We start from the raw sequence: 26,214 nt of genomic DNA on the forward strand, positions 1-26,214 counted from the left end.
AGTTCCACCCAACCACTTTCAGGACCTTTATGATATATCTGTGGCACCCATCACTCTGTGGTCAATGCTTTCTTCTCTGCTTCTCAGAGAGACTGTTAGCGAAGCTTAGAGTAGATGTACCTCCGTTCTGAGAAAGGACACTGTTTGCATTTCAGCGCTGTGACTCTCATTGGGATTGTTTCTAATTTTTGGATAAATATGAAGAATACAATATGCGCCGGTTCAACATTTTCCCAGGGTCCAAATGAGTAAAACCAATTACATCAATCATGTCATATCGTCATCATCAATTTCCATTGCCAACATTTCTCCCTCCTGAGTAAAAAGTCCATGCTGCCTAAGAGCAGGCTACCTACCCACTGAGCTGCTGCCCACAGAGGTCAGCCGTTTGAGCCCTTGGGACAAAGACTAGCCTGTCTTTGCCTCCTCTAAATAGACACAGTCTGTGAAAGCCAAAGAGGCAGATCTAGCTTGTCCCATAGCGTTGCTATGACTGCAGAACACCTCAATGGCAGTGGGATGTTCGTGATCTAAATAATGATTTGCCCCTTGCCCTGCCCCCCCCACCCTGGTAGTCACTGTCCCACTCTAATATCTCTGTTTTTCTTCTGAAGCTATTTCATATTATTAAAATAATGCATTATTTGCCTTTGCTTCTTGAGAATGTAGGAGGTGACTAACCCTGGACTGTGGTATGAGATACCCAAGAAAATGTCTGCCTCCCCTGACCACACAGGAACGGGGGCAACTTGCCAGGTCGATGGACCGGCATTAGACTGAGGCCCACGCAGCTCCGACATCTACAGGCTCTGATGCCAGACCAGTGCTTTCTTCTCCGCCGGCGTAAGGGTGGTGAATCATCCGAGTGCGTGTCAGGGCTGCTGGGCATGGAGCAGTTTTCCAGAGCGGGACCATGGGCCCCAGCTCAAAGAAGAAGCATGCGTGATACGATTGGACTTTTATTTTCCCAAAGGCAGCCCTGTGTGAATAGCCCTTCTTTCTTTCATTTGTCATACAAAGCTGCCACCGGCAGCCCCAAGCAAAAATGTACCTGGAATAGGAGGCTAACTTGATCTTTCCATTTTTAAAAAAAAACAAACACAAACAGATCCTGTTATGTCATGGCTTTCTCTGATAACTTGAACGAGAAAGCAAACTGAACCCGCTACCACTGTCAATACCCTACAGGACAGAACAGAACTGTCCTATGTGATTTCCACGGCTGAAAACCTGTATAGAACCAGGCTGCTCCATCTTTCTCCCATGAAGAGGCTGGTAGATTCTGCCACTGATCTTTTGGTTAACAGCAGCAGAGTGCTTTAACCACTGTGCCACTAGGGTTCCTCCCAGGGAGCATGAATGGTGGGGGGTGGGGGGAGTCTGAATAAGTCGGTATGACTTTGTGCCACGCACCTCTGTTCTTTCATGATCCAGCACTGTTCTCAGGTAGGAGCCCTTAGGACCATACTGGAGATGGGGACATTGACATTCACTCTCGCTGACTGTCATAGTCAGCATTCCCTAGAGGGCAAAACAACTAGTAGTTTATAGGTTCGTTGTTAATTGCTGCCAAATTGGTTCCGATTGCCCTTAATCCTGTGTACAGCGTAGCAAAACACTGCCCAGGACTATGTTCCCTTCAAAGCCCGGAACCTGTTTTGTGTGCCTTCCACCCTGGGAGAGTCATCTTCCAGCCCTGTATTGAAAATATTCATATATATAAATATGTATCATCTACATATGTGTATCATGTTGATCCATGTGTTATACACACACACAAACATATGAAAGAGAAATTGAGATTTACTTCAAGGAATTGGCCCACGTAACTGAGGAACGGGTTGGCAAGTCCCAAAACCGCGGGTCAAGTAATAAACTGGAGACTCCTACAGGCTTGAGTCCCCAAATCCATAGGCCAGATGATAAGAGGGAAGGGTAAGAGAGTTCTAAGGGTGGAAGCCTATGTATAATTCAGAGACAGAGTACATCCTAGGGGAAAACTCTTTTTCCTCTTAAATTCTTCAACCGAATGACTGAGCACCACGGGAATTATGGAAGGTAATCTGCGCTACTTGAGGTTGGCTGAGTTTATTCCGTGCAGTTGCTTTCCAACAATAAGTAAGTTAGTGTTGTGCCTCATGACCAGGCATAATAGCGTAGCCGAGTTGACACTTAAAATTAAGTGTCGCGCTGGCCACGCCCCTCCTGCCCTGTGATGGCCCCTTCTAGGAAGAAACAAGGAGGAGAGACCCCCTCCTGACATTGCCTTTCCAATTCTGACGTTCCTCAGGTGACTGCTTCTCATTCCCCCCTTGTGGCTTCCAGATTCCTGAGGAAGACTAGGTAGAGGGGTGTCAACATTATAAATGGCTTTACTCCAAATTCAGTCAAAAGCACAGATTTGGAAGTCAAGGGATTCTCCGTTCAAAGTCTGATGTCACCACTCAGTGACCACACGAGGGAGGGAAGTTCACAGATAACAGACTCCGCCTGTGTCCCAACTCCACACTCCCACTCCCACCTCCCAAGTATTTTTTGCAAGCCACCGTGCTTATATAGTTATAGAAACACAGTTTAAAATGTTAGCACTATGCGGTTTCGAAGAGGTGAGAGAGGACAGGTTGGTAAACAAACAGCGCGCGTGTTGTTTGTGTAAAAATACATCGGTTAGAATGATCACATTTTTCCCAAGCAAAATTGGGAAAGCTGATCCACAGTGTTTCCTTCGGTGGTGGTGGTTTTCTCGCTAATCACGAAAATCAATCCACATCAAAACCTTATCCAGAGATTTAAAAGTAAAACCCCATTCGATAATGAATATATGACTTAGTTGTACTTAAATAATTAAAACCGCCCCCAATAAAATCCAGCCCAGATACTAATATGAGAAGCCTATTGTATTTCTGTTTCGATACCCATGTCTGAACTAACTACCTGGCAGAACGTAGGCATTCATAGATCTCGGTTCATGTAACAAGCGAGTGAGGGCTCCGATGGCTGTTTAATGCAGGGCTAGTGTAGCTCGGACGGCATTGTTCTGAAGGGCTGGGACGTGAGCGTATTGTGTAAAGAAAGTGGGACGAGGTGAGGGAAGGGAGGGCACTTGATTGGTGCCATCAGTTGATGGTATCCGACGTGCCTTTGGGACCAGAGGGAATTTTCAAATGAAAACACTGAAGTGAAAACCATGTCCTTCCTTTCAACAGGGCGTTGTTGCTGGTGCTCGTTCCAAAGGGGAACACAAACAGAAAATCTTTTTAACCATCTCCTTTGGAGGAATCAAAATCTTTGATGAGAAGACGGGGGTAAGTAAAAGACTCATATGGCCTTGTGAAATTGAATCATTGACAGATGTGCCCTTACAAGCCTCTGCTCTCTGGGCAGGAATATCAAACAAGCATAAAAACATATAAAGCCACTGACAAACGTGATCAGCTGTGATCGTCCATCAAAGGGAGGCTCGCTCTCCCCCGACTTGGCCGCGGTGTTAAGGCATCGTGCTTCTTCCAGAGTAATTGTGGTGAAAATGCCCCGCCATCTTGCCAGTCTAATGGGAGGTTGATGAGCTTTGAAGAGCTGTGGGTAATGTGACAGCTTACGTTAAATTTCTTTGTGTGCCCATGACTTCAATGACATCTGCCCTAGAGGGAAACACATTGTCGGTCTTTTGACTCAAAGTATCCAGCCTCTCTGGAGTTTAACCTGTGGCACCTGCAATTGCTGTAATCAAAAAGGATAGACTTCTCTAGCTAAGAGAGAGAGAAAAAAATCCATCTCGGCATTACCAGGAAATGAGAGGGCTGATCCCTGTGTTGAACCCACCAAAGACGTGGCTTGTGGTCTCATTACCTGCCGACTGCAGTTAACTCCCAGTCTCCTCCCTGGGAGCGCACCTGACACCCTGTCCTCTTCAGTGGCAGGGAGGGGAACGCGGAGGTGCGCGTGCTATGATACATTTTGCAGAGAGAACTCGAATCAAATGGATGGGCTCTCCCTCTTGGTCATCCAGTGCTTTGTAGTTTAGAAAACACCGCCTTTGAACTTCTTCACAAAAGTAATGTATCAAGCACTTCATAAACAAGCCACCAGGCAAACTCCTAAGCCATGCTCATTCTGAATTCTAATTTGCTGGTCTTTGTCCTGACTAGTATTCTTAGAACACTTCAAAGGCAGTGGAGTCATTTCAACATCAAATCGGTTTTCTTGGAAACTAACTAAATCATAAAGGTTAAAGAATATTAAATAACTAATCATAGCCATTCCCATGTGTTTGAGTAGCGGCTGTATACTAGGTGCATGTTGAATAAACACATCTTTCAGTTTCTTGTTCACAATAGTGCCATGAGACGATAATGATAATAACTACTCATCAAGGATGTATTATTACATATCTAGCGTTGCTCTAAGCCAATCTCACCTCATTTAATCCTCATAGCAACCCTAACCTGTGGCTGTCAAGTCAGTTCCGACATAAGGCGATCGATCACATGTGTTTCAGATCACATTCTGATGTATGGCAATCACATGCATTTCAGATCACATTCTGATGTATGAGGATCACATGCATTGCAGATCACATTCTGACATATGGCGATCACATGTGTTGCAGATCACATTCTGACATATGGGGATCACATGTGTTGCAGATCACATTCTGACGTATGACGATCACACGTGTTGCAGATCACATTCTGACGTATGGCGATCACATGTGTTGCAGATCACTTTCTGACGTATGGCGATAACGTGTTGCAGATCACATTCTGACGTATGGCGATCACATGTGTTTAGGTGCCATTGAGTTGGTTGCAACCCATAGCGGCCCTGTGCATAACAGAAGGTACCACTGCCTGGTTGGTCCTGCGCTATCCTCACAGATGTTCCTCTACCTGAGCCCATTGTTGCAGCCACTGTCAATCCCAAGGAAAGCTGTTGAGAAGTGCTTTCTTATGAAGATCACCCACCCTTCCTTTGTGGGCCACAGGGCAGGGTCAAGTCATAGCTAAGACACAGCACACACGTGACAGACAGACACAAGGGCAGTATACCGTTGCATAGCAACCAAATTTCTCGTGAGTCGGAATTTGAACTCAGCCGCTTACAGACAACCATGCCCACCTCCAGGATGGCAAATGTCTATTGTGCTGTGAATATCTGTTACTGCGTAGTCAGCTGCCATCTTTGGGCTGCCTGTTTCCTCCTCGGATCAGAATCCAAGTTGCAAGAGATTTGGTTGCTGTGTAACCGTACATTGGCCATGACTGAACTGTTTGAACCCTTCAAAGCCCAGGTTCAAACGAGCAACCTTTTGTCTAATCATTCGGCATGAATCATTTGCTCTACCCAGGAACCTTGAGATGGCATTATTATTATCATCCCCATTTTACAATTGAAACACTGATGACAGAACAGTTAGGTGAATGGCTGAAATACATGATGGTGAAGACAGTCTGACTCATGAGTTCCTTCTCGTAACTATTATGCCTGTTTCCTCGCAGGGTAAATAACTTCCCTCGGGTTACCCAGGGATCCCTGGTGGCATAGCAGCTCTGCATTGGGCTGCTAACCACAAGATTGGCAGTAAAAATCACAGGCGATCTGTGGGAGAAAGAGGAGGCTTTCAGTCTCAGAAACCCACAGGGGCACTTCTAGCCTGACCTATAGAATCACAAAGAGGGGGAATAGAGTCAATGACATTGAGTTTTTCAGTGAACTTGACCCAGCGGGTGGGAAGCAGGATTCAGCTTGGAATTGTCATGCATCAGAAGCCAATGCAAATTCCCACTGCATTATAGAGAGAGGTGGGCCTAGAGAGAATGCCTGGGTAAAAGGCACCCTAGCCTGAAGATGCTAGGTATTCAGTGGGAGGAAATGTTTGAATTCAGCAAGTTTTAAGTCCCTCTCCTGCCTTAATAAAAATAGAGTTTCTGAGACAACAGAAGTTTTTGTTTTTCGTAGGCAGACTATAACTTGGCGACTTGGGCTCAATTTCAAATCCAACATTTTTAGAAGGATGTAGGAAATATGAAGCATATCTAAATGAGTGCAAGAAGGGCTCCCGGGGGGTTGAAATGGTGCTAGGCCAAGACCTGTTGACACTACACCCGGCCTGATGGGATCATGGGTCTCACACAGGAGGCAGAGCCCTTTGGCTTCTGGAAACTTGGAAGACAACACTGATGCCCTACCACCCTTGCACGTGGGCACAGTGGCTGTGACGCCGAACAGTTTTCAGCAGCTTCCAGACAAAGACAGACTGTGAAGAAAGGCCCGGTGATCTATGAGGGGGCATCAGAAAGTCTGTGGAAAAATGGAATTACCTTTTAATTGTCTTTTCATTCCATTTTCCCACAAACTTTCCAAAGCCCTCTCACACGTGTAACGGTCAGCCACAGAAAGTCCTGTGGATCTGATGGCCAGATCTGCATGCAAGCGTGTGAATGGCCCGGGGCCCGGTAGGGTTTATATCTGACCGTGCAAGAGCAGTGGAACCGACTCATGGGCACCCAATGATCGCTTTCGTTACGGAGTTAAGTCACGTGGATGAAACGCAACTCCAAGAGATCCTGCTGCAACGTTTCTACAAGCCGCACAATTAGGATGTCATCTGTGGTCTTTTCCCAGTCCCCTGCCTGCCCATCACCATAGCAACCAGCATGACCTTAGAGACAGGCTTAGATGCTCTGCTTTGTCTAGGGACCAGGTTTTGGCCTTTGCTGGTCCATGAATGTCCCGCCATCAAGGAGGCTGCACCTAGACATGTAAGTTCCACATAATGTCGATTTTAACTAATGAGTCTACATTCTTGTATCTAAAGCCTCACTCAAAGGTGGCTAACCTGGCCTGCATGGGAGAGACCACCAAACGTAGAGCTATTTGTGGTGCTCTGGCTGGTCACAAGAGCAGTAAAACCGTGATTTCAGCACAAGGCCATTTGGCCGTGGAGGAAATGTCAGATCCCTCGAGGAGAATCGGGAAGGAGGCAGCAGAGTTCGATGTTTTCTGTCGGGCTCCGTGCAGGCCAGTTCTGACTGATTAGCATGAGGCCCCTGTCGTATCAGGCCTCGGTACCCCTATCTGGTTACTATGCTTCACACAAGCCCTCAGGAGACCCGTCGGGAGCTAGGTGCATGTTTCAGCCAGAAGCAGAGAAACACACGTGCAGCTCGGCACCCTGTATTCATCGTCCGCACATCTCCAAAGGGGTCGGTAGAAGAGGGAGAGCACTTGTGTGTGTTGTCAAGAAACGAAATCGGGATCAGGTGTTTGAAGTTGTAAGGAGGCAGTTTGGGTTCATAAATAAGACTTTTCTGTCCGCCAGAGGTGGATGAATGCACCATTGCCAGAGACACATTTGAGCAACAACCAGGTCCTGGGGAGGAGGGAGTGAGCCATTCCATGTTTCCCCCGGAAGCTTAGGCCCTGGGTGTGCTCTATCTGAAAACCCTCATTGGAGACCATAAGCAGAACCATCCACCACACCTTTGTTTTCACCCAGCAGGGGCCGAGTGCATGAAGCAGGGGTCTCAGTGGTCTCTTGCCCCGCCCATCAAAGGAATGAAAAACTACCTCTTTGTCACTTGCAATGACAAGTCTTGTGTATCCTGTCTGAGGTTTTCCTGCTGGCTCTAAGGCCAGCCGCTCTCCTTGGGAGGCTGAGGCGGCAGTCTGTTCCTGCTTCAATAGTTCAGCCTTGGGCAATGGGATGCTGTCCTGTGAGGCCTCTGGGAGTCAGAGTCCACTGGACGAGGATCAGTGTAAGGTTTTTCCCCCTCAAATATGACTGCCCTTTTTTGGGGGTGTTTTTTTCAGGGAAAGAAACATCTGCAGAACATGACAATAGCTAGAATTTCAAAATCCAAGAGCTGTCAAAAATGTTTTGATCTCAATTAAAAAGATTCTTTGCAGCAATTTTCACCCTGTCTTAAATTTCAAAGGGTTCTTGATCCCAATCCTTACACGAGTAAATGTTATTATTAGCATGCTACAGGAAAGATGTTCCTGTTGAAACTGTCCGTATTTTAAGATACCTAGCAACTGTGAGGGCTCCGTGGAAACACAGAGCCTGTCCGTGTGAACTTACTGCTGGTGATAAAAGAAGGAACAGCAGTAATTCCCTATGACACATCGGTAGTGGAAACATGTCAATATTTTATTTGATCCTTCAATAAGCAGGTTTGCCGTAGCTCGAAAAGCCTCTCTTCCGCCCTGACCAGGACCGATGAGATGCTTATGAAGCCCACCAAGGGTCCTGAATCCTATGGACTCAGAACAGACCATCCGGTTCCAAGGCTTCCTCGCGTCTCTCCAGCAAAGCTCCCTACCTTCTTCTCTTTCATTTGGAATTGTATTCCACACGACCATAAAAGGCATGAGGACAGTCGTCTTCAGCATTTCCAATTAAGGCAATATCCATAGTGCTCTACCCGCAAATGTGAATTGTGCCAACATTGTGAATTGTGCTCACTCAGTGGCATTGTGGGTACCGTTCTGAATACACTACAACAGATACCTGACGCAGATAGTATTATCATCCTCACTTTACATATGGGGGAAATGAGACCCAAATAATCCACGACACCCGCTGGAAAGTACACAACCAGGGTGCCAATCCAGGTAGTCTGGTCCAGAATTCTTGGTGATAGTAAGGTGCTGTTTATCAGCTGGATGGCTGGTACCTTTTAGGTATGCTGAAGCAAAGTCAGTGCTATCCCTGTCTTAAGGTTAGGATCATTCGCTTTCATTTGGATGCCCTTTCCTGAATGAAGGTAACAGGGCAGCATGACCACTGGGACTGCCCATGGAGTTGTGTGTTCCAGCTGTGAACTTGACCCGTGGTCTGTCAGGAATATGTAAATATACTGGGTAGGCAGGAACATAGTGTATACCTATTTTCTGCCATGTACTACTCTGCTTCCTAAGGATATAGATGAATTTATGTGACCCTGAGAGGTCCCCAGGCCACACCAGACCCACTCGGTGTCAGCGCTCAAGGCACTGAGGCCTGAGAAGAGGGCACAGGGTGGCAATGGAAGAGTGAGCTGTCGGTAGCATCATGTAAACAAGTTAGGGAAGAACAAACGGTATTTACACATGGATGAATGTTTGAAAGAGAATGCATGGGTTCACTTACTCTCTCCTTAAGTTCTGTGTGTCAAGTCAACCTGACTCCCTGGCAACTCAAAGAGTAAGGTCATATCTTTTTGTTTACTACTGTGTATCTAAGGACGCCAGGTGGCACCGTTGGGTAAGCATTGGACTGCTAACTGTAAGATCAGTAGTTTAAGCCCACCCATCGCTCCAAGGAAGAAAGATGAGGGTGCCTGCTCACGTAAAGAATCAGAGCCTTGAAAGCCTTACTGTCGGATCACTATGAGTCAGAATTGAAGCAATGCCAGTGAGTTGTCGTTTTCACTTGTTTGTTTGGTATCACTATCCATTAGCACAAACTCTTATAAGCAGTAAGTGTTCAGGAATACTTACTGCATAAAAAATAAACCACTTAATAATTAAGCGTCAGAAAATGTACACTGAAGAAGCAAGACCTAGCAGGTGAGACATGGAGAATGGAAATGGCCTTTAAGTCAACACCATCCCTAGAAATGGGTAGGTTACTATGTTTTGGAAGGAGCCCTGATGGGTCCAGCTGCTAACCAAAACATTGGCATTTCAAGCTCACCCACCTGGACATTTGCTTCTATAAAGATTAAGGCCTGCAAAATCCCATTGGACAGTTCTACCTGTCACCTGAGGTCACTATGAGAGGCAGTCAACATGATAAAACACCCCCAAACCACTCCAAACTCCAAACTCAGCTTGTGACTCTACAGGAAAGGGTAGAACTTCCCCTGTGGGTTTTCGAGACCGTAACTCTTTACGGGAGAAGGAAACCCTGTCTTTTTCCCGAGGAGCAGCTGGTGGTTTTGAACTGGTGACTTTGTGGTCAGCAGCCCAACACTTAACCACTACACCACCGGGGCTTCTTCATAACACAATAATTGTGTTTTAAATTCAATGGCTGCCGCTAAATCTTAGTATGATTTCATCCTTTATCTGCAGTTAAAAACCAACTGTCACCTTATTTGTGTGTCATCCAAAAAAGAAATCTTTTTTCCCCTTGACGTTCTAAGTAGATGCGTTGAGCTGGGGTGAGGATGAGTGACTGGGGTTTACAGAAAGAGAAACAAATCCCAGGGAGGGAGGCCAGGCTGCAGAGCAGGTTACTGAGTCCGGCTTTTAACGGCTGGAAAACAGGCTGGTACGTTTCATCCACCCAGCTGTGCCATGGAAGGAAGGCCTGGAGACCGACTTCTACAGGAGTGTGTCCACAAAAGCCTTATGAAGCCAGCTTTGCTGAGAAACACATGGGGGTTGCCTTGAGTCAGAATTGATTCGATGGTGACAGGTTAAGTAGTAACTATTCTTACCTCTTATTATTGCTCCCGTGTAGTTGTTTTTATGTCTTCTAAGTAGAGTGGTTATACGTTGGGCTGCTAACTGCAAAGTCAGCAGTTTGAAACCACACGCTGCTCCTTGGAGAAAGAGTGGAAATACTCCTGTAAATAATCCGAATCTGGGAAACTCATGGAAACAGTTCTACCCTCCACTACAGGGATGCTGTGAGTTGGCATCAACTCGATGGCAGGGAGTTGTTTGTTTCAATGTAAGCAAAATTAAGAACTCCTTTCGCCATGCCCCTACAACATCCTCTGCTCACCTCTGTCACAGCACCTGCTGTCCTGCATCCCAAGGAGATGACACACATCCCATCAGAACACAAGCACCTTGAGGTACCTTGTCTAGCCTACTGCTCTTTCTGTGTGTGTAACATGGACCCTGGCATGTCACCAAGACTTCCACTGCATGGTGAACTCAGGGAGGGATGGAATCAACAAGGGAATAACAGGTCATCTTATCAATGAAACGCTACCTGTCGGGGCAAAACCCAGGACCTTCCAGCAAATTATCTGTAAAAGCCTAAATTTGAGAAGTCGTCCTTGATGAAGCAAAGATTTAACATGCTTTCTGGCCAGCCCAACTCAGCCATTGAATACCCTGTGGAGCACAGTTCTCCACTCATACAACACTGGGTGAGCACGAGTCTGAATGGACTTGGTGATAGTTGGTTAGCCTGGAACATGGCCCTGGATAGATCTGGGTCATTCTCTGACCTTCACAGCATGGGAACTATGAAGTGCCCTCCTCCTCTATTTGTTCAGTTAGTTAGCCATTCTTTACTCCAGCCTTTTCTCTTTGCCATCCCCACTCCCTTCACTTGTCATCTTCCATGCCCAAGCCGCCCGCAGACCCCATAGTAGGCCCAGATCAACTTCACTACCAAAAAAACTGAGCATCGAGGTGTTGCCTTGGGCCTCCTTGTGTACTGTCTTGTTAGATGATATTGGATTTTAATTCATCACAATGAAAATCGACTTAGAGCTCAAAACTGACATAGTCTTAAGAATTGGCACTGTCAGGAAGCTGTCTCCATGAAATAATTTAGGGCACTGGATCTGTAGCTCCTGACAAGGGAAAAAGGATGCCCATGTGACCATGAAGTGTGAACCCAGGAATGTTTTCAAGCTCAGGAAAGTATTATCTTTGTCTTGGTGGATCATCTGAGGAATCTTGACCTTCTAGGAAGAGGAAAAGTGATAGTTTCTGTGCTAGCTACATTTATATGCTTAAGCTCATTTATTCTACGCCCCTATGAACTTAACTAATTCGGTATTACTATTCCTATAGTACACATGAGTAAACTCTGCTTAGAGAGATTGCCTGTAGTGGGCCAGATATTCAGCAATGGGCAATATTAGGAACAGACCCTGGTTCTGATTTCCTGTAGTCTCTCTCTATCTTCCAAGGCAAAAGTCTCTTGCAAGTATGTTGACATTCATCTGCTCTCCAAGAGAGAAGTAGAAGGGCCTCTTATGTTGCCCTCCAGTGGACCTACCCTGACAGATAAAGGTTTGGGGCCTGTGAGAGAGTGAGCCACTAGTCTCAAAGATAGAGGACCCATATCTGAGGTGGACAAACTTGCCCTAAAAGACACACTTATTTTTTTAATAAGTAAACATTTAGGCCTTATCAACCTTGTGGTCTTCTTAGCAGTTCAACTACTCATTTTGCTAGCGTGATTTTGCTGTGTTTTAAAAGCAAACACAGACCCTATATAAATGAATGAGCATGGTTGTTTTCCATTAAAATATTATTTATAAAAACAAGTGTCTGGCTCATGGGCTATAGTGTACTTAGGCTTGTTTTCTATGATGATTGTGGATTCTGCTAATGGTCTCTTTCTGACACTAGAATGTGCCAGCATTATATGTTATATATTATATAAAGGGTAGAAGGACGACTCTCTCTGGTTCTTTATTTCTAGGCCCTTGACTCACTGCTCCTGGGGATGGCTGGAAAAGTGCTTTAAACTTTGAAGATAAATATTCATCTCTGAGAGGTTGCATTATTTATTGCTGCTGTTTGTTGTGCCAAGTGTGCAGACATTATAAGAAAGTCTTCATGTGCATTTTTCTTATTGAATTCTTGCAACAAGTATAATAGGCACATCGTATTTTCCTTGTTTCACATCTCAAAGGAGCCCAGATGGTACGGTGGGTTGAGCATGGAGCTGCTAGTTGCCAGTTTAAACCCAGCAGCCGCCTTGCAGGAGAAAGCAGAGACTGTCTGCTTCCAGAAAGATTTACAGTCTTCAGGCTTCTTCTCCTGCCTCGAGGAGCTGCAGCGGCTGATGTCATAGGAAACAGGGAGATGAAGCAGGGAGACAACTAGCTAGTGGATGAAGAGCCAGTTGAGTCCAAGGTCAGAAGGTCAGGCTTGTGACTGCAGAGCCCAGTAAATCCAAGGTCAAAGGGCAGGTCAGATGGCAGGCTACTGATGGCTCCAGGGATTGGCGGGTAATATGGCCAGGCCATTGACTCAAGTCCAAAGACCTGGAGGTTGGGGAGCCAGATGCATGAGCCGGATCCAGCAAGTAGCAAAGACGCTTTCCACAGAGGCGCCTTGTATATGAAGTAGGCTACACTGTAGAGGAAACATTATTAGGGCTATGACCTGAGTAAAGGGGTGGCACGCCACCCTGATCTTCCCACAATGGGTGTGGCTGCTCACAGCAGAGTCCATCATGCAGCTGATTACACTGTGTAGGTTACATCACAGGGAAGGGCTCCACTGCAGACTCCTGAGAATCCTGGCCCAGCCGAGTGGACACAAACCCTAACTATCACAGAGTGACAGAGACTCAGAGAGGTGAAGGCATTGGACCAGGGCTGCTGCTCAGTTTTTATCCACTCATTCAGGCATTCATTCTGCAAGTATTGATTGAGCCCCTGCCATGTGCTGGAGCGATCTCGGGGATTCGTATACACCTGTGAAGGGAATAGAGGCCCTTGTGAAGTTGGCATACTGTGGGGAGGAGGCAGAAAAGCAGCAAAAGACACAAATACATACCGGTGCTTTGTTCCGAAGTAATGAGCGCTATGGCAAAAGAAAGCAAGTTAGGGCATCCCTCACCTAGGATCTTTGTCCTTGCACGGGGGGCGCTGGCTCGCGTATGCTGTAAGTCACAAAATATTAATGCGTCCTGGGAGCTTCCTGGAGTCTTGAGGGTCAGCTGAGTAATGGAGAAAGACACTTGTGAAGATGCGCGTCCAAATTCCCGAGGCCGTTACACTTGATAAATCAGAGCTGTCCTTTTGCGTGTCTCTGCTTTTATTTAGATGGCTGATTGCTTATATATGAGGACTGCTCTTTATTGTTTCCCTATCTCGCCTATTTATTTTAAATTTTCATTTAAAACTCATTTCCAGGGGCTGTGCCTTGGTTATTGAATAGGCTCTTCTATTTTTACCGAGACACCCCTTCCAGGCGCGGTTTGTATAGAAACGATGATACTGTAATTAGGCAGGCGCAGCACTGATCCGATGATTCTCTGTGCTTCTCGCTAGTACTCTGCAGGGGCGCCCTGAAGTGGAGCCGCATGATTAGTTCCGGTGCATGAGAAAGGGATGCGTTGTTACAGAGCAAGAGGCTGGGGTCAAGGTGAAAACCAAACACCGAACTCACTGCCATTGAGTGGATTCTCACTCAAAGCAACCCCATAGGGTAGGGTAGAACTGCATGGGTCTCCCAGACTGTAACTTTCTTCTTCTTTCTTCCGCAGAGCAGCGGGTGGTTTTGAAAAACCAAGCTTTTGGTTAGCAGCCTAATGTGTGGCCACTATGCCATCAGGGCTTCTGGGTCAAGGTGAGAGCCTGCTAAGAAGCCACCTCCGGGTCTGCATCAAAGTCCGTCAGGAAACGTGTGGGCAGCCATCGCATGAGGCTGCAGGCCTTTGTTGGCCGAGTTGACTCTGAGTCATGAACAAAGCTGCCAGGTCCTGTGCCACCTTCATGAGCTTAGTGTGCTCAAGGCCAGTGTCATGGACGCTGTAGATTTTGAATGTTTTCCAAGAAGCAGGGGGGCGGAGGGCTGGTCTTCCAGCACTATATGCTGTTGTGATCCATAAGGTTTTCATGGGCTAGTTGTCAGAAGTGCATTGCCAGACGTGTGTCCTCAGACGACCGTAGTCGAAACCTATCCAGTAGGGGTGGTGACCCTCCTGATAGTTTCAATATCAGTGGGGTAGCTTCCAGCTGCACAGCCACATGCAAGTCACCACAAGAAAACAGACAGACAAGGGGTGGGGGGTGGGGTTCAGGATGACAGTTCATGGTTGTTCAGGACTTCCTGTTGTGCTAGGCGTTAAGGGTTTTTCATAGATCTCAATTAATCCTTTTAGGAATCACTAAACCTCTAAACCTCGTAGCAGTTTGATGTCCTCTAGCGTGTGAGGGCAGACAGAAACATGGACCCTAGACTGTGAGCGATTTGAGGAGAAGGTCCATGATTTGATCATCATTGTATGCCTTTGCCCTTGGTTGGTCCTGAGCACCTAGTAGCTAGTCGCTGCCTTGCCCCGCCTTCCTAGTCCTAGAAGTTAGGCAGCTTCCGATTCACCTGTTCATGTAGCATTGCCTACTCAAAGCCTTTGAGCACGGTGGACGGCTACATTGAAACTCTGTTGACTGTCGTCTCCCTACAATGGCTAGCCGAAGGCCCGCCCCTTCTTTCAGGGAGCTAGAGTGACGCAGGTCACTGTATTTCCAGCGTGCCTGTGCTTCCCGGCGTTTCCTTAAGTTCTAGATGGATGGAGGGCGATATGTGCAAAAGGCTGCATATAATGTATGACACTACCCTATCTGATATGATTAATGACCTTAATGAGCAGAGAGCGTCTTCTCTTCCGTTTTTCCTCCCTTTCTTTCTCCTGTCTGTGAATCTTGGCCTTATCTTTTCTCATCGTCTTCTCCTGTTTTCGTATAAGGATAGATAGACAAGTACTTTCCCACATGACGTGCCCATAAGTAATGCACACGCCTATAACGTGGGTAGCGCTGAGGCAGCGCAGGGGGCAGGCTGTGCTCTTGCAAAATGAATAAGTAGCCCAGAATATGTGTGTTATTTGTGTGAAAGTATGATACCGTTTTCTTTCCCCTAGGGCTAAACATTTTTATCCCCAACAGACACCAACCACTTAGAAAATATAAAGCGTAGCCTTCTTTATTACAAATACCGCACTATGGAAATGAAAGGGAAAATTCGAGAAACCAACTTACCCTGCCATGGAATCAATTCTGACTCACAACGCCCCTCGAGGGCAGGGTAGAGCTGCCCCTGTGGGTTTCCAAGGCTGTAACTCTGTGCAACTACAGAAAGCCATGTCTTTCTCCCCTGGGGTGGCCAGTGGTTTTGAATTGCTGACCTTCGGGCTAGCAGCCCAACGCATGACCACTGGTACACCAGGGCTCTTTAAAGGGGCAGCAGTGACTAGGAAATATTTATTGAACACCTGTAAGATACGAGTCAAGCACTGTACTCGCACCTGTGTGTTAATTTCTGGAGGACAGAAGGTAGCCTAATTATAATCCCATTTCCAGCTGTGTGCCCCATCTGTCTCCCCCCATCCTGTGCCCTCTCCTAGAGGGGACTCGTCCTCCAGAGAGGACCTGGGGAGTGTGCACCTCAGAGCTGGGAGTCCGGGGACACCTGTAAGTGTGCTGTGATCCAAGGGTGAGAGGGGACAAAGCACTCAGAGCTGTTGAGAGGGTGATGCTGGAAAGAGCCTATCGGCCATGCTCATGCCACTGTACTGAGTATGGTCTCCCTCAATCCTTGCAGTCGGGGTGATCTATGTGAAGACATCATAGTTGGTGACATAGAAGAGCTGTGAACACAAAGGAAACTCCACACAAGAACCTTCTGGAGCACGCAGCCGTATCGATGAGGGTGAAGATGGTATAGGGCTAGACTGCAAGCTCTGCGCTCCTGGTTTACACAAGTACACACCAGCGTGCTGTTAGAGCTGACTCTACCGCAGCTAACAATAATCCCTTCTCCGGAGACGCTGTGAACACCAGGCATGGGTGGCGGAGAGAAAGCATGAGGGACAGAGGCCAGCGGCATCCGAGTGCCGGCTGCTGGGTCTGTCCAGTCGGCCCCATGTCGGATGCGCCGTGGGGCTATGTGATAGAGCTCGCCCCCAAGATGACTTCAGCCCCATAGTCCTTTTGAGATGGTCCCCTTCTAACATTCACCCCCTCCTGCAGCTGCCTCCATCACTGAGCTCAGGGATTTGTCTGCCGGTGTGGATTTGACTTCCTAAACTATTTAGAAAATCAGGAGATTTTCCAATCGGCAAGAAATTACTAGAGCAACAAGGTCTGGGTCTTTCAATAAAATATGCGGCCCCTCCCGAGACTGAGACCTGAATCTTTTATGATGTCTAAGAGATGTGCAGACGGTTCTGAAATTCTATATTTAAATTCTTGAAATGAAGATTTTTCTTTTCTGGCCTTCCTCTAAACTCAAGACAGTCATAAGCTCACTTTTGAGGAGCTGCTGCTTCATCTTCCGTATAAATGACTCCGATGAGGGTGTCTGCTCCTCGGAGATACGGAGATGCATCGCCCTGCCTCTGAAGGTGCAGGTGATGGATTCGCCCCTGTGAATAGAGGTGCGCACTCGTTCATGTTTATTTAGATGCTGTCAAAGTCTGCGCCGGAGCTTTATATTTTTCTCCCCTCTTATCTGTGGCCTATCACACAACCATCCTAGTGCTTAACAGAGACTTTGTCACGCGATACAAGGATCAGAAGAAACGCCTGTGCTTCAGCTTCTCCTTGTGGTTTTCAAAGTGAACTCGCTTGTTTCACATAGCGAGCCCTGGTGGCACAGTGGTTAAAGCAGGCTGCTGCTGCCTTTACTTGCCCGCTCCTCCCACCTGAGAAGTATTTTATAAACACCCTACACTAAATTTTAAAAAGCATATACATACAAGTATACATACATACACATGCCTTCCCCACTATTGTTAGCTCGCATTTCACATTCATGGCAACAGTAAAAATCGGATTACGTTGCACATTTAACAATGTACATCTGCCAGGAATGACCCCAAAGGTATGGGGCGGGAGTGTTGCTGGCTATGGTGGTTATGGTTCCGTGTCAACTTACCTGAACCTGGTTGTCAGTGGTTTGGCAGGTATGTAATCAGGTCAGGTGGGAGCTATGCAAGGATACCATTTGGTAGTTATGTAACAGAATTGAACAGTTTTAGAGTGATGGAATCACCCTCCCCTCCCCCCAATTTTGTGATCTGATGTCACCATCTTCTATTTACCATCTTCACCACAACACTGGTTTTCATACAACAACCCACCTTTGGAACTAGTCGCGTCAGTAAGCGAGGAGTGAAATAGACAGATACATTCCAAATTTTGTATCGTGTGTGCCACTTCTTAATCCACTTTTTAAATTACCCACATCTCGGTTTTATTCATGTTTTTCTACACCACCACTTTGGATCTCGTGTGCCAGTATATCGTTCCTTAATAAAAACCATATTACAAGGTTGTTATGACTTGGAATCACTTGATGGTGATGGGTTTGGCTCCTGAACTGGGTGGTTGGTATCTGCAGCTCTGTGGCTTTGGTCCTGGGGACATCTTTGTGCACATTCCCCCGCCCCCCTTAGTTAACTGCTAGAATAACTGGATCAACGTGTGTTTATGTTTTTAAAGCTTTTTATCTTTTCCTTATTTGGTCAGAGTATTCCAGAAAAGCTGCCAGATAAGTGCACTGTCTTTCCCACTGCACGTTTGCTCTAGTAGTAATACCATTCATTTCAAAGTAAACTTTTAATATCTTTGGGATTACATGGCACTTTTAATGTCCTTGTCTTAATTTCACAACCTTCTCACATTACTTCTCACAATAGTGCTACCAGGTAGCACTATAATTGTACAGTCAGTCATTTATGCTAGCAAGACTGACAGTCCCTTGGCCTTGCCCGAATGATGCCAAAGACCCGGGGAATTGGAATATCTTATGGGGCTTTTCCAATCAACTACTATGATTCTAATTCTATGGACCACCACCTTGCTGTTGGTCAGACACATTCTCTGCCTTGCATTTAGGGCAAGGAGCCCAGGTGACACAATAATTAAACACCTGTCTCAGTGAAAGCTTAAGAGTCCAAATCCACTAGCCACTCTGCAGGAGGGAGACATGGCAAGCTAGGGCTGTAAAGATCTATAGCCTTGAAAAACCCATGGGGCATTCTGTCCTGTCCTCTTGGGTCACAAAAACCAAGCCTAACTCACTGCCATCGATCAATGCCGACTCATAGCAGCCCTGCAGGTTTCCAAGACTAACTTTTTCACAGGAGCAGAAAGCCTCCTCTCTTTCAAGCAGAGTGGCTGCTGGTTTCAAACTGCTGACATTGCGATTAGCAGCCCAACATGTAACCTATGCGACAAGGGCTCCTGTAGGGTCACAGTGAGTGAGAATTAACACGAGTGTTGTTTTTCTGTTCAGGACACTATTATCTATTCTCAACGCAGTAAAATATGTTGCTAGGAGACAAAACATCAAGGTGGTTCATTATTCAGACCAGATCTATGATCTTTCCCCCTCTCAAGCAGAGTACAGTGTATTAGCGACTCATTCCTTTCTCATAAAGCTGAATGATGTTGGGCAAGCCATCTCCCTGCTCTGAGCCCAAGTTCTCTCCATGGTGAGATGCTGATGGGGAGGACCAGGGCTGCCTTCACGGGTCTGATGCGATGACTCGGGGCCAGAGAAATGCATGTGAAAGCTCAAAGTGCCCTTCTCTGGGGCACCTGTCCCTGGTCCACCGAGAAGAACAAAGTCGGCCCTGAGCACGTGTTTGTGAATGGAGCAGCTTCCCTTTGGATGTGCTTCTTTCTAGTGACTTTGCATGCTTTATGGAGAGCACGTTTATCAAGTGAAGGGAATGAAGCCCAGCTTCTGTCTAAACTCAGAATGAGTGGGATCTGAAATAATGAGATTTTACTGGAGCCTCTTCCAGGATCGCTGCCGCAGCCCCATGGCACTGTCAGCTGAGGTGTAAGCCCAGGGTGCTGTATTCCTGCCTCTCGGATGAATGTACCTTCAAGCTCGTGAGGCCATTTCTCCAGCCTCACAGACTTTTCATGCTTTAGTGAAACGATATAACCACCACGGGGGGTGGGGGGGTGGGGGTGGGGATTTAAGGCTGTCCACATCCCACAGGGTGTAAAAGTCCTTCCTTACAGCCCAGCACTCCAATCGCCATCCCCCTGGGGAAGTCATTTGGTTTTCCCAATACCCTTGTCTGTAAAATTAAAATTTCTTTATCAAACATTTGCTGAGCATACGGTGCGGTAGCAGGCAGTGGGGCTACGGTGATGGGTCAGAGAAGCCCCCGCCCACCACAGGATGTGTGATCTAGCAGCCATGTTCACACCCAAGTGATACAACAGGGCAATAAGCAAAACCATGGTGAGGTGGCCACGCCTCAGCGTCAGACATCTGTGCCTCTTGTTGAAAAACAGAAATGCAAGCAGAATTAGCTTAATGAAACAAGTAGATGATTTTTCGTTGATCCACCCAGGGCATGTCAGTGAAATAGAGATATCACATGGAGCTGCGGTGCAGAGACCAGAATCACAGAGCTGAAATCTCAGAGGAGAAGTGAGATTCATTGCGGCCTCATGCACAGTTGCTGGCACCCCACAAAAAGGACCACTTTCAGCATTATATATAAGTCGGGCTTTCTACCCCTTTGCAAAGGCCAGGGGCCTTGATACCGAGTAGTTTGGTTGCCTGCCTGGAACATCCTTCTTCCGTCTCCCACTCCTGCCTGCCCTCATTTCCTATTTGCCTTTTTCTGTGTTTGACCTAAGAAGCCTTGCTGGCAAAGTGGGTACACGCAGGGATGTGAGGCTCAAGGTTGGCGATTCAATCCCACCAGACACTCTATAGGATATTAACCTGGGTTATATACGTTTTATCTATACATTTCTTCCATATAAGTTACTTTTTTAAAATTAGTGGGGATTTGGTACCTATATCATTCCATATGCCATATATCATTCCATATTCACATCAAGTAGAATTGTACAATTGCTACTTTTTTGTACAACCCCGGCTCCACTGCCGTAGAGTCAATAGCGACTCATAGGGTTTGGGGAGTCTGTAAATCATTAGGGGAGCTGACAACCTGGTCTTTCTCCCATGGAGCAGTTGGTGGGTTTGAACTGCCAACCTTGAGGTTAGGCGTCCAACACTTACCTGACAGCAAATCAAACTCACTGTCATCGAATTTGAACTCATAGTGACTCTATCGGACCAGATAGAACTTCTTCCCCCTGTGAATTTTTGAGACCAACTCTTCACAAGAGTAGAATGCCTTGTTTCTCTCACATGAGTGGTGGGAGGTTTTGAACTGCTGATCTTGTGGTTAGCAGCCTAATGCATAACCACTCCACCACCCTGGCTCCTCCACCTCTTGTGCAGTGCCTATTAAAATGTGCTGTCACTAAGTGTTCAGTGGCACTGTGCCCTCCTCTGTTATAAGCCTCTTGAAAACAGGGACCATGTATTTTTTGCCAGAGTATTTGCAGTGCTACAGATAGTAGGTGCGCACTAAAAACAACCGAAAACCAGTAACATGAATGAATATATCCTACTGCTGTCAATTCCACAGCAATCCTTAGAGGACAGAGTAGAAATGACTCTTCAGGGTTCCCAAGGCTGTAAATCTTTTATTTTTATTTTTTTATTAAATACTTTTATTGGAGGCTCTTACATCTCTTATCACAATCCATACTTTCATCCAGTGTGTCAAACACATTTGCACATATGCCGCCACCATCATTTTCAAAGCATTCTCTTCCCACTTGAGCCCCTGATATCAGCTCTCCATTTCTTCCCCCTCCCTCCCATGCCCGCCCTCCCTCACTAACCCTTGATAACTTATAGATTATTATTTTCATATTTTACATCATCCTCCACCGCCCCTCACCACCAGGTCACCTTTTTGAATGGATTCAGGCATCATTTACTGTTCATATACGACTACTTTTAACCAATAAAGAAATTCCAACTCAGAGAACAATGGGGACCTTCCTGTAAACACACATGTGGTACATTTCAAGTCAAGAGTCAAACTCAAATTGTTTGAGTGCCCATTCCCAAATCCTCTCTTTCTTATGCCTGCCTTTATTTGCTGCCCCCCACCCCCGTTTTACCACACTTAAAAGAGAACCAGAGTGGGGCGGCGTGCTTGTAAAGGACCAGGAAATGCTATTTTGGAAAGTAAACATTGTTTTAAAGACAGAAAGTGAAGGGCCGAGGAAGAAGGGAGCTGGTTCAGGAAAGGAGGCCACCGTGGAACTTTGGTGGGTGCAGCCGCTTTGCGCTCACTTTTTACAATGCTGCCCAGTCTCTTGCCCTGTGACCAGAAGAACTGGAACGAGGAGATTGAGTGGGCAATCAGTCGTTTCCCAAGGGCAGGCACGGAATCCCGGTCTCTTAGGTAATTTAACCTGGAAGGGGATTTTGCTACAGGGAACAGCCCACATGGTTGGGAATGGACAAGATGATTTAATGGGCCTCTTCCCGCCCTAATTGCTAATCTTCCTTGTGGGAACCCCCTTTTCAGGCTGCATTAAAGACTCTATTAATTTGTTTATATATAAATTCAGGCTACTTTGGCCTGTCACGCGTCAGAGAGTTTCCCATTCAAGAGTGCCTGGTTTGTACCACCCATTAGGATGCACCGATAAGAAAGATGCATCATACATTTTATTGCCTTGTCTACAGAGCACATGTGACAACTATAAAGTATGTTCATGTATAGTATGAATAACTGTCAGGATAATTGATAAAGTGGTCTGTAATAAAGGTAGCTGGAATAGCATTCCTAGATGCTGAGGTCTCTAAGTGCTCATGGGTGGGTGGGGGCGGGGGAGAGCCAGGAGAGGGACACTGAATAAATTCAGCCTTTCAGAAATTGCTGGCATTTGGAAAAAAAAAACAAAACATAGCCCACCAGAATCCATAGACTTGCATTTCCCTTTCAAGTGCAATTATTTTATGTTGCAATTCATATCTGCTGACACATTGGAATCAACTCAAATAAAGGATTGCCATAAATCTTGCATTGTTTGGATGAAGCACGTGCTGGCGCCAGAAGTCAGGGAGGAGGCCGCCCCTATGTGTAAATACGTTAGAGGAATCAAGTCTCTGGAAAAGATGCTGATCCAGTGAAGACAAATGGTCCACTAGCCTCTGTTTAAATATCCCGAACATGCTGTGACTGATCCTTCACCTCGTGGTTAAGGTGTAGCTGCTTGGTTATCATAACATATTAACAGCAACAGTAACTGACAGGATCACTCACTGGGCCACTCAAGACAATACCAGCCACTTTATGCACCCTAACTTTTTATCTACCAAACCATCCTGTATGGGAGATATTCTATTACTAGCTGGGCTATGTTACTTGTGGTAGCCTAGATTATCCATTTGTAAATGGCAAGAAATACATTGATGCAGCACCCCCAAGAGGTTGGGAGGTTTAAACACAGGTAATAAAGGTAGCCACTTACTGAGGACATAGTTCCGTCGTAAATGGGTTCTAATCCATGTCAAATACTTTGGTGCCGGTTTTGGTTTGCTTCATTACATTTTATTATCAGTATCTTTATAAATGTTATTTTTAATGTGTCTGGGAGTTGGGAACAATCTGTAAGTATAAACTTACAGATTCAATATCAGCACTTTCAGCTTCTCTAGTTAGATGCACAGTGTGTCGCCAATAAATAGTACGTTCAGGAAAGGCAGTGTTTGTCTTACCTGGTAAGTCAGATCCTACCTGTACATGTAGGGGGCCTTGAACAGTAACCAGTGAGAACTCAGGAAATATGAGCTGTTTCTAGCATTAGCTCCCCTTGACAGATGGGGAATCTTGCCTTCTCTAAATCCCAGGTGATGGAACAATCTCCCTGAGTTCCCCTGGGATCTAACTGCCTCTAATTTTGTGAATTCTGTGCCTCACCCACATGTGAATTAATACATGTGGTAGTAATTATTTAATTAATTAATTAAGCCCTTCGGGCTTCCACAGCATGATGAACACTTACTTCATTTCTTTCCTGTGGAACCTCCCAGCTGTTGCTGTAGCTGTTCACTCTTACCAGGGAGTCTGTTTTTTATCACGAATAACCATGGGTGTCACCTGCCATGACCATATACTGTTCTTCTCCTGCTCTTTTGCAGTTAGACTGCTCTTGTCAGGTAGAAAACAAGTCAGAGATGCAGGATCTAGCTCACTCCCAAGTCTTCCTCCGACTGAGGGTATGTCCTGGAGAAGTCACTGGGCTTCTGCCTCCTCAGTTGTGCCAAGAGACGTCCGCAGTCCTCTGACGCCAGAGCCACCAAGTCAGGTGAGCTACAGGTCACAGAGAGAGGCCCTCCGGCACTGGCAATCCTGGCCCACCACTTCCCTTTCAGACGGCACCACCTGAAGCATCCAACGTTCTTCATGAGACATCTTGCCCGTGTGCGGTACAAACACATGTAATGAAAACATGGACATTGCAAGAATGTGTATGGGTGCAATTCAATGGCATCGATTCCATTCTCTGTGGAGTGCAACAATTCCCATATTCCTTTTCCAAATGATCCTGCCACCATCAAGCGAAACTCAGGGCGCCCTAAGCAATGACTTCTCCTTTCCCCCTCCTGCCCACCTGTGCTAGTCCAAGTGGACTAGAGAAACAAAGTCAAAGAGACTCACATCTGTATAAGAAAGAGCTTTATCTACAAGAGCAGTTGAATATTGAGAAAACATCCCAGCACAGTCCAGATCAAGTCCATAAGTCTGATATTAGCCCATGTGTCCAATACCAGTCTATAAATTCCTCTTCAGACTCATGAAACACATGCAGTGACGCAGAATGCAGGATATCACAGGCCAAAAGTCTTGTGGATCCGGTGGTGGTGGAAGTGTCTCAGTGCTGGCATGGGGCTCCATGGGGCTCCTCCAGCTCCAGGCCTCTGGCTGCAATCAGCTGAGCTCCATGTGGCTTGTCAACAGGAAGGTGAAGCAGAGTGTGTGTGTCCCACCTCCAGGGAGGAAGACAGGAGTTCCCAGAATCCTCAGGAGAAGGCCATGCCCACACAGAGACCTCACTGGCTATGACCTGATTGACAGGCTAGACTCCACCCCTTCGCAAATTGACAGGAGATTATGTAACTGTCACACCACCCATTCTTGGAGCTCTGGAATCCAGGGTAGAAGGTAAGCGTACTTCTGCATTCTAGAAATAGCTTCTGTGTGAGAGCAAGAAAAATGTAGTAAATGCACTCTGACAAGAGTTTATTGTTCATCAAAATACTTTACTCTTCACGGTCCTTCTGGGTAACTGTTGTTTCAGGACAGTACAGAATTCAGCACTAACTGTTTAATCTGCTGAAGATTGGGATATCACTGAAGTTCAGCCCAAAAGACTCCCACAGAGGAAGAAAATTGTGGAAAAAGAGAAATAGTGTATTTAGTCAGGGGGTAGAAGAGGGCTTGGAGTTGTAGGTATGGTGAGGGACCACTCATGCATGTTAGAAGCAACTGTGCCTGAGTTCTGGGGCATGTTCCAGGATATCTTCAGGTGACAAGATGAAAATCTGAGTGATTTTGGTTAAAGGACATCATCATTCTGTTGCAGATCCGCTTTTAGGCTACAGCTCTTGCCCTAACCTCTCCTTTCCCACAAAATCTACACACTACACTTGATTCTCTCCCACCCACCCGCCTGCCGCTTGTGTATCTAGAACTCACCAACCTCTAAGCCTTTGCTCCGACTGTTGCTGTCATACCTCACCCTCACTTCAGCCCTGACAATCCTTTCATAATCATCATTCTCGTCACCATCATTGTAATATGTAGCCTTACCCAGCTGTAAAAGCAGAAGAGCTCCCATAGCCCTCTGAGTGTCCATCTCCTTGCACGGAGCCAGCCAGAGTTCAGAATTTGACGGCTGAATGGCTGGACTCTCAGCTGCCATCCCTCCTGGAAAACCATCATGGAACCTCCCTTTCAGAATCCCCCCTCTTCTAACATTGCCTTTGACTTGTGGTGCTTCTCTCTCCTTGCACTGTACTGACCTGAACTCAACCCTTTGGGGATATTAAAAGTTCATTCGTGTCTGGGGTTTAGAAAGTAGACTACTTGTGATAGTCCCAGTTCTTTGTAAGATAATGTAGAGACTGACTCTTATCTTACATTATTAGCATGTTTGAGAGAGGTAGGCTCTGTGATCAGAAAACTTATAGATAAGAAAAAGGATAGATGTAGTTGGAGTGTGTGGGGGGAGGTTCCTTCAGTAGAGCCACTCTGGGGCCCCAAACTTTATTAGGGGCAGGCTTAAATGCATTCCCTGGACGCAGCCTGCAACACGGGACAGGTTTACACAAAAGGACAGTTCACAACTTGAAGGTTTATAAACAACGGAACCGACAGTTCCAGGAGGCCTGGTAGGATATAATCAAGGGTAATGTAACAAAGAGGAATTGCTGAAACCCTGGTGGGGACTGAGCATGATAGTGGGACAGGAGAAAAGTCAAGGGAAATGGAGGAAAGAGCTGGGAGGCAAAGGGCATTTATAGAGGTCTAGATAAAGACATGTACATATGCAAATATATTTCTATATGAGGGTGGGGAAATAGATCTATGAGCCTATATTTATAGGTTTAGTATTAAGGTAGCAGAAGGACATTGGGCCTCCACTCAAGTATTCCCTCAATGCAAGAATA

General features: G+C 46.3%; 1 protein-coding gene across 2 annotated transcripts in view; it reads left to right on the top strand.

Moving 5' to 3' along the window:
- The window catches only part of DAB1 (DAB adaptor protein 1), a 1,456,966-nt gene that overhangs the window by 1,308,141 nt on the left and 122,611 nt on the right, over positions 1–26,214 (top strand). For both annotated transcript variants that reach the window (XM_045291934.1, XM_004699390.4), the window contains exon 6: positions 3,207–3,305. In XM_045291934.1, the coding sequence (XP_045147869.1) occupies positions 3,207–3,305 (99 nt within the window). The remainder of the gene's footprint in view (positions 1–3,206; positions 3,306–26,214) is intronic.

This window comes from Echinops telfairi, unplaced genomic scaffold (assembly GCF_000313985.2).
Source record: "Echinops telfairi isolate 266 unplaced genomic scaffold, ASM31398v2 ScPeMD7_443;HRSCAF=831, whole genome shotgun sequence".
Taxonomy (NCBI): Eukaryota; Metazoa; Chordata; class Mammalia; order Afrosoricida; family Tenrecidae; genus Echinops; species Echinops telfairi.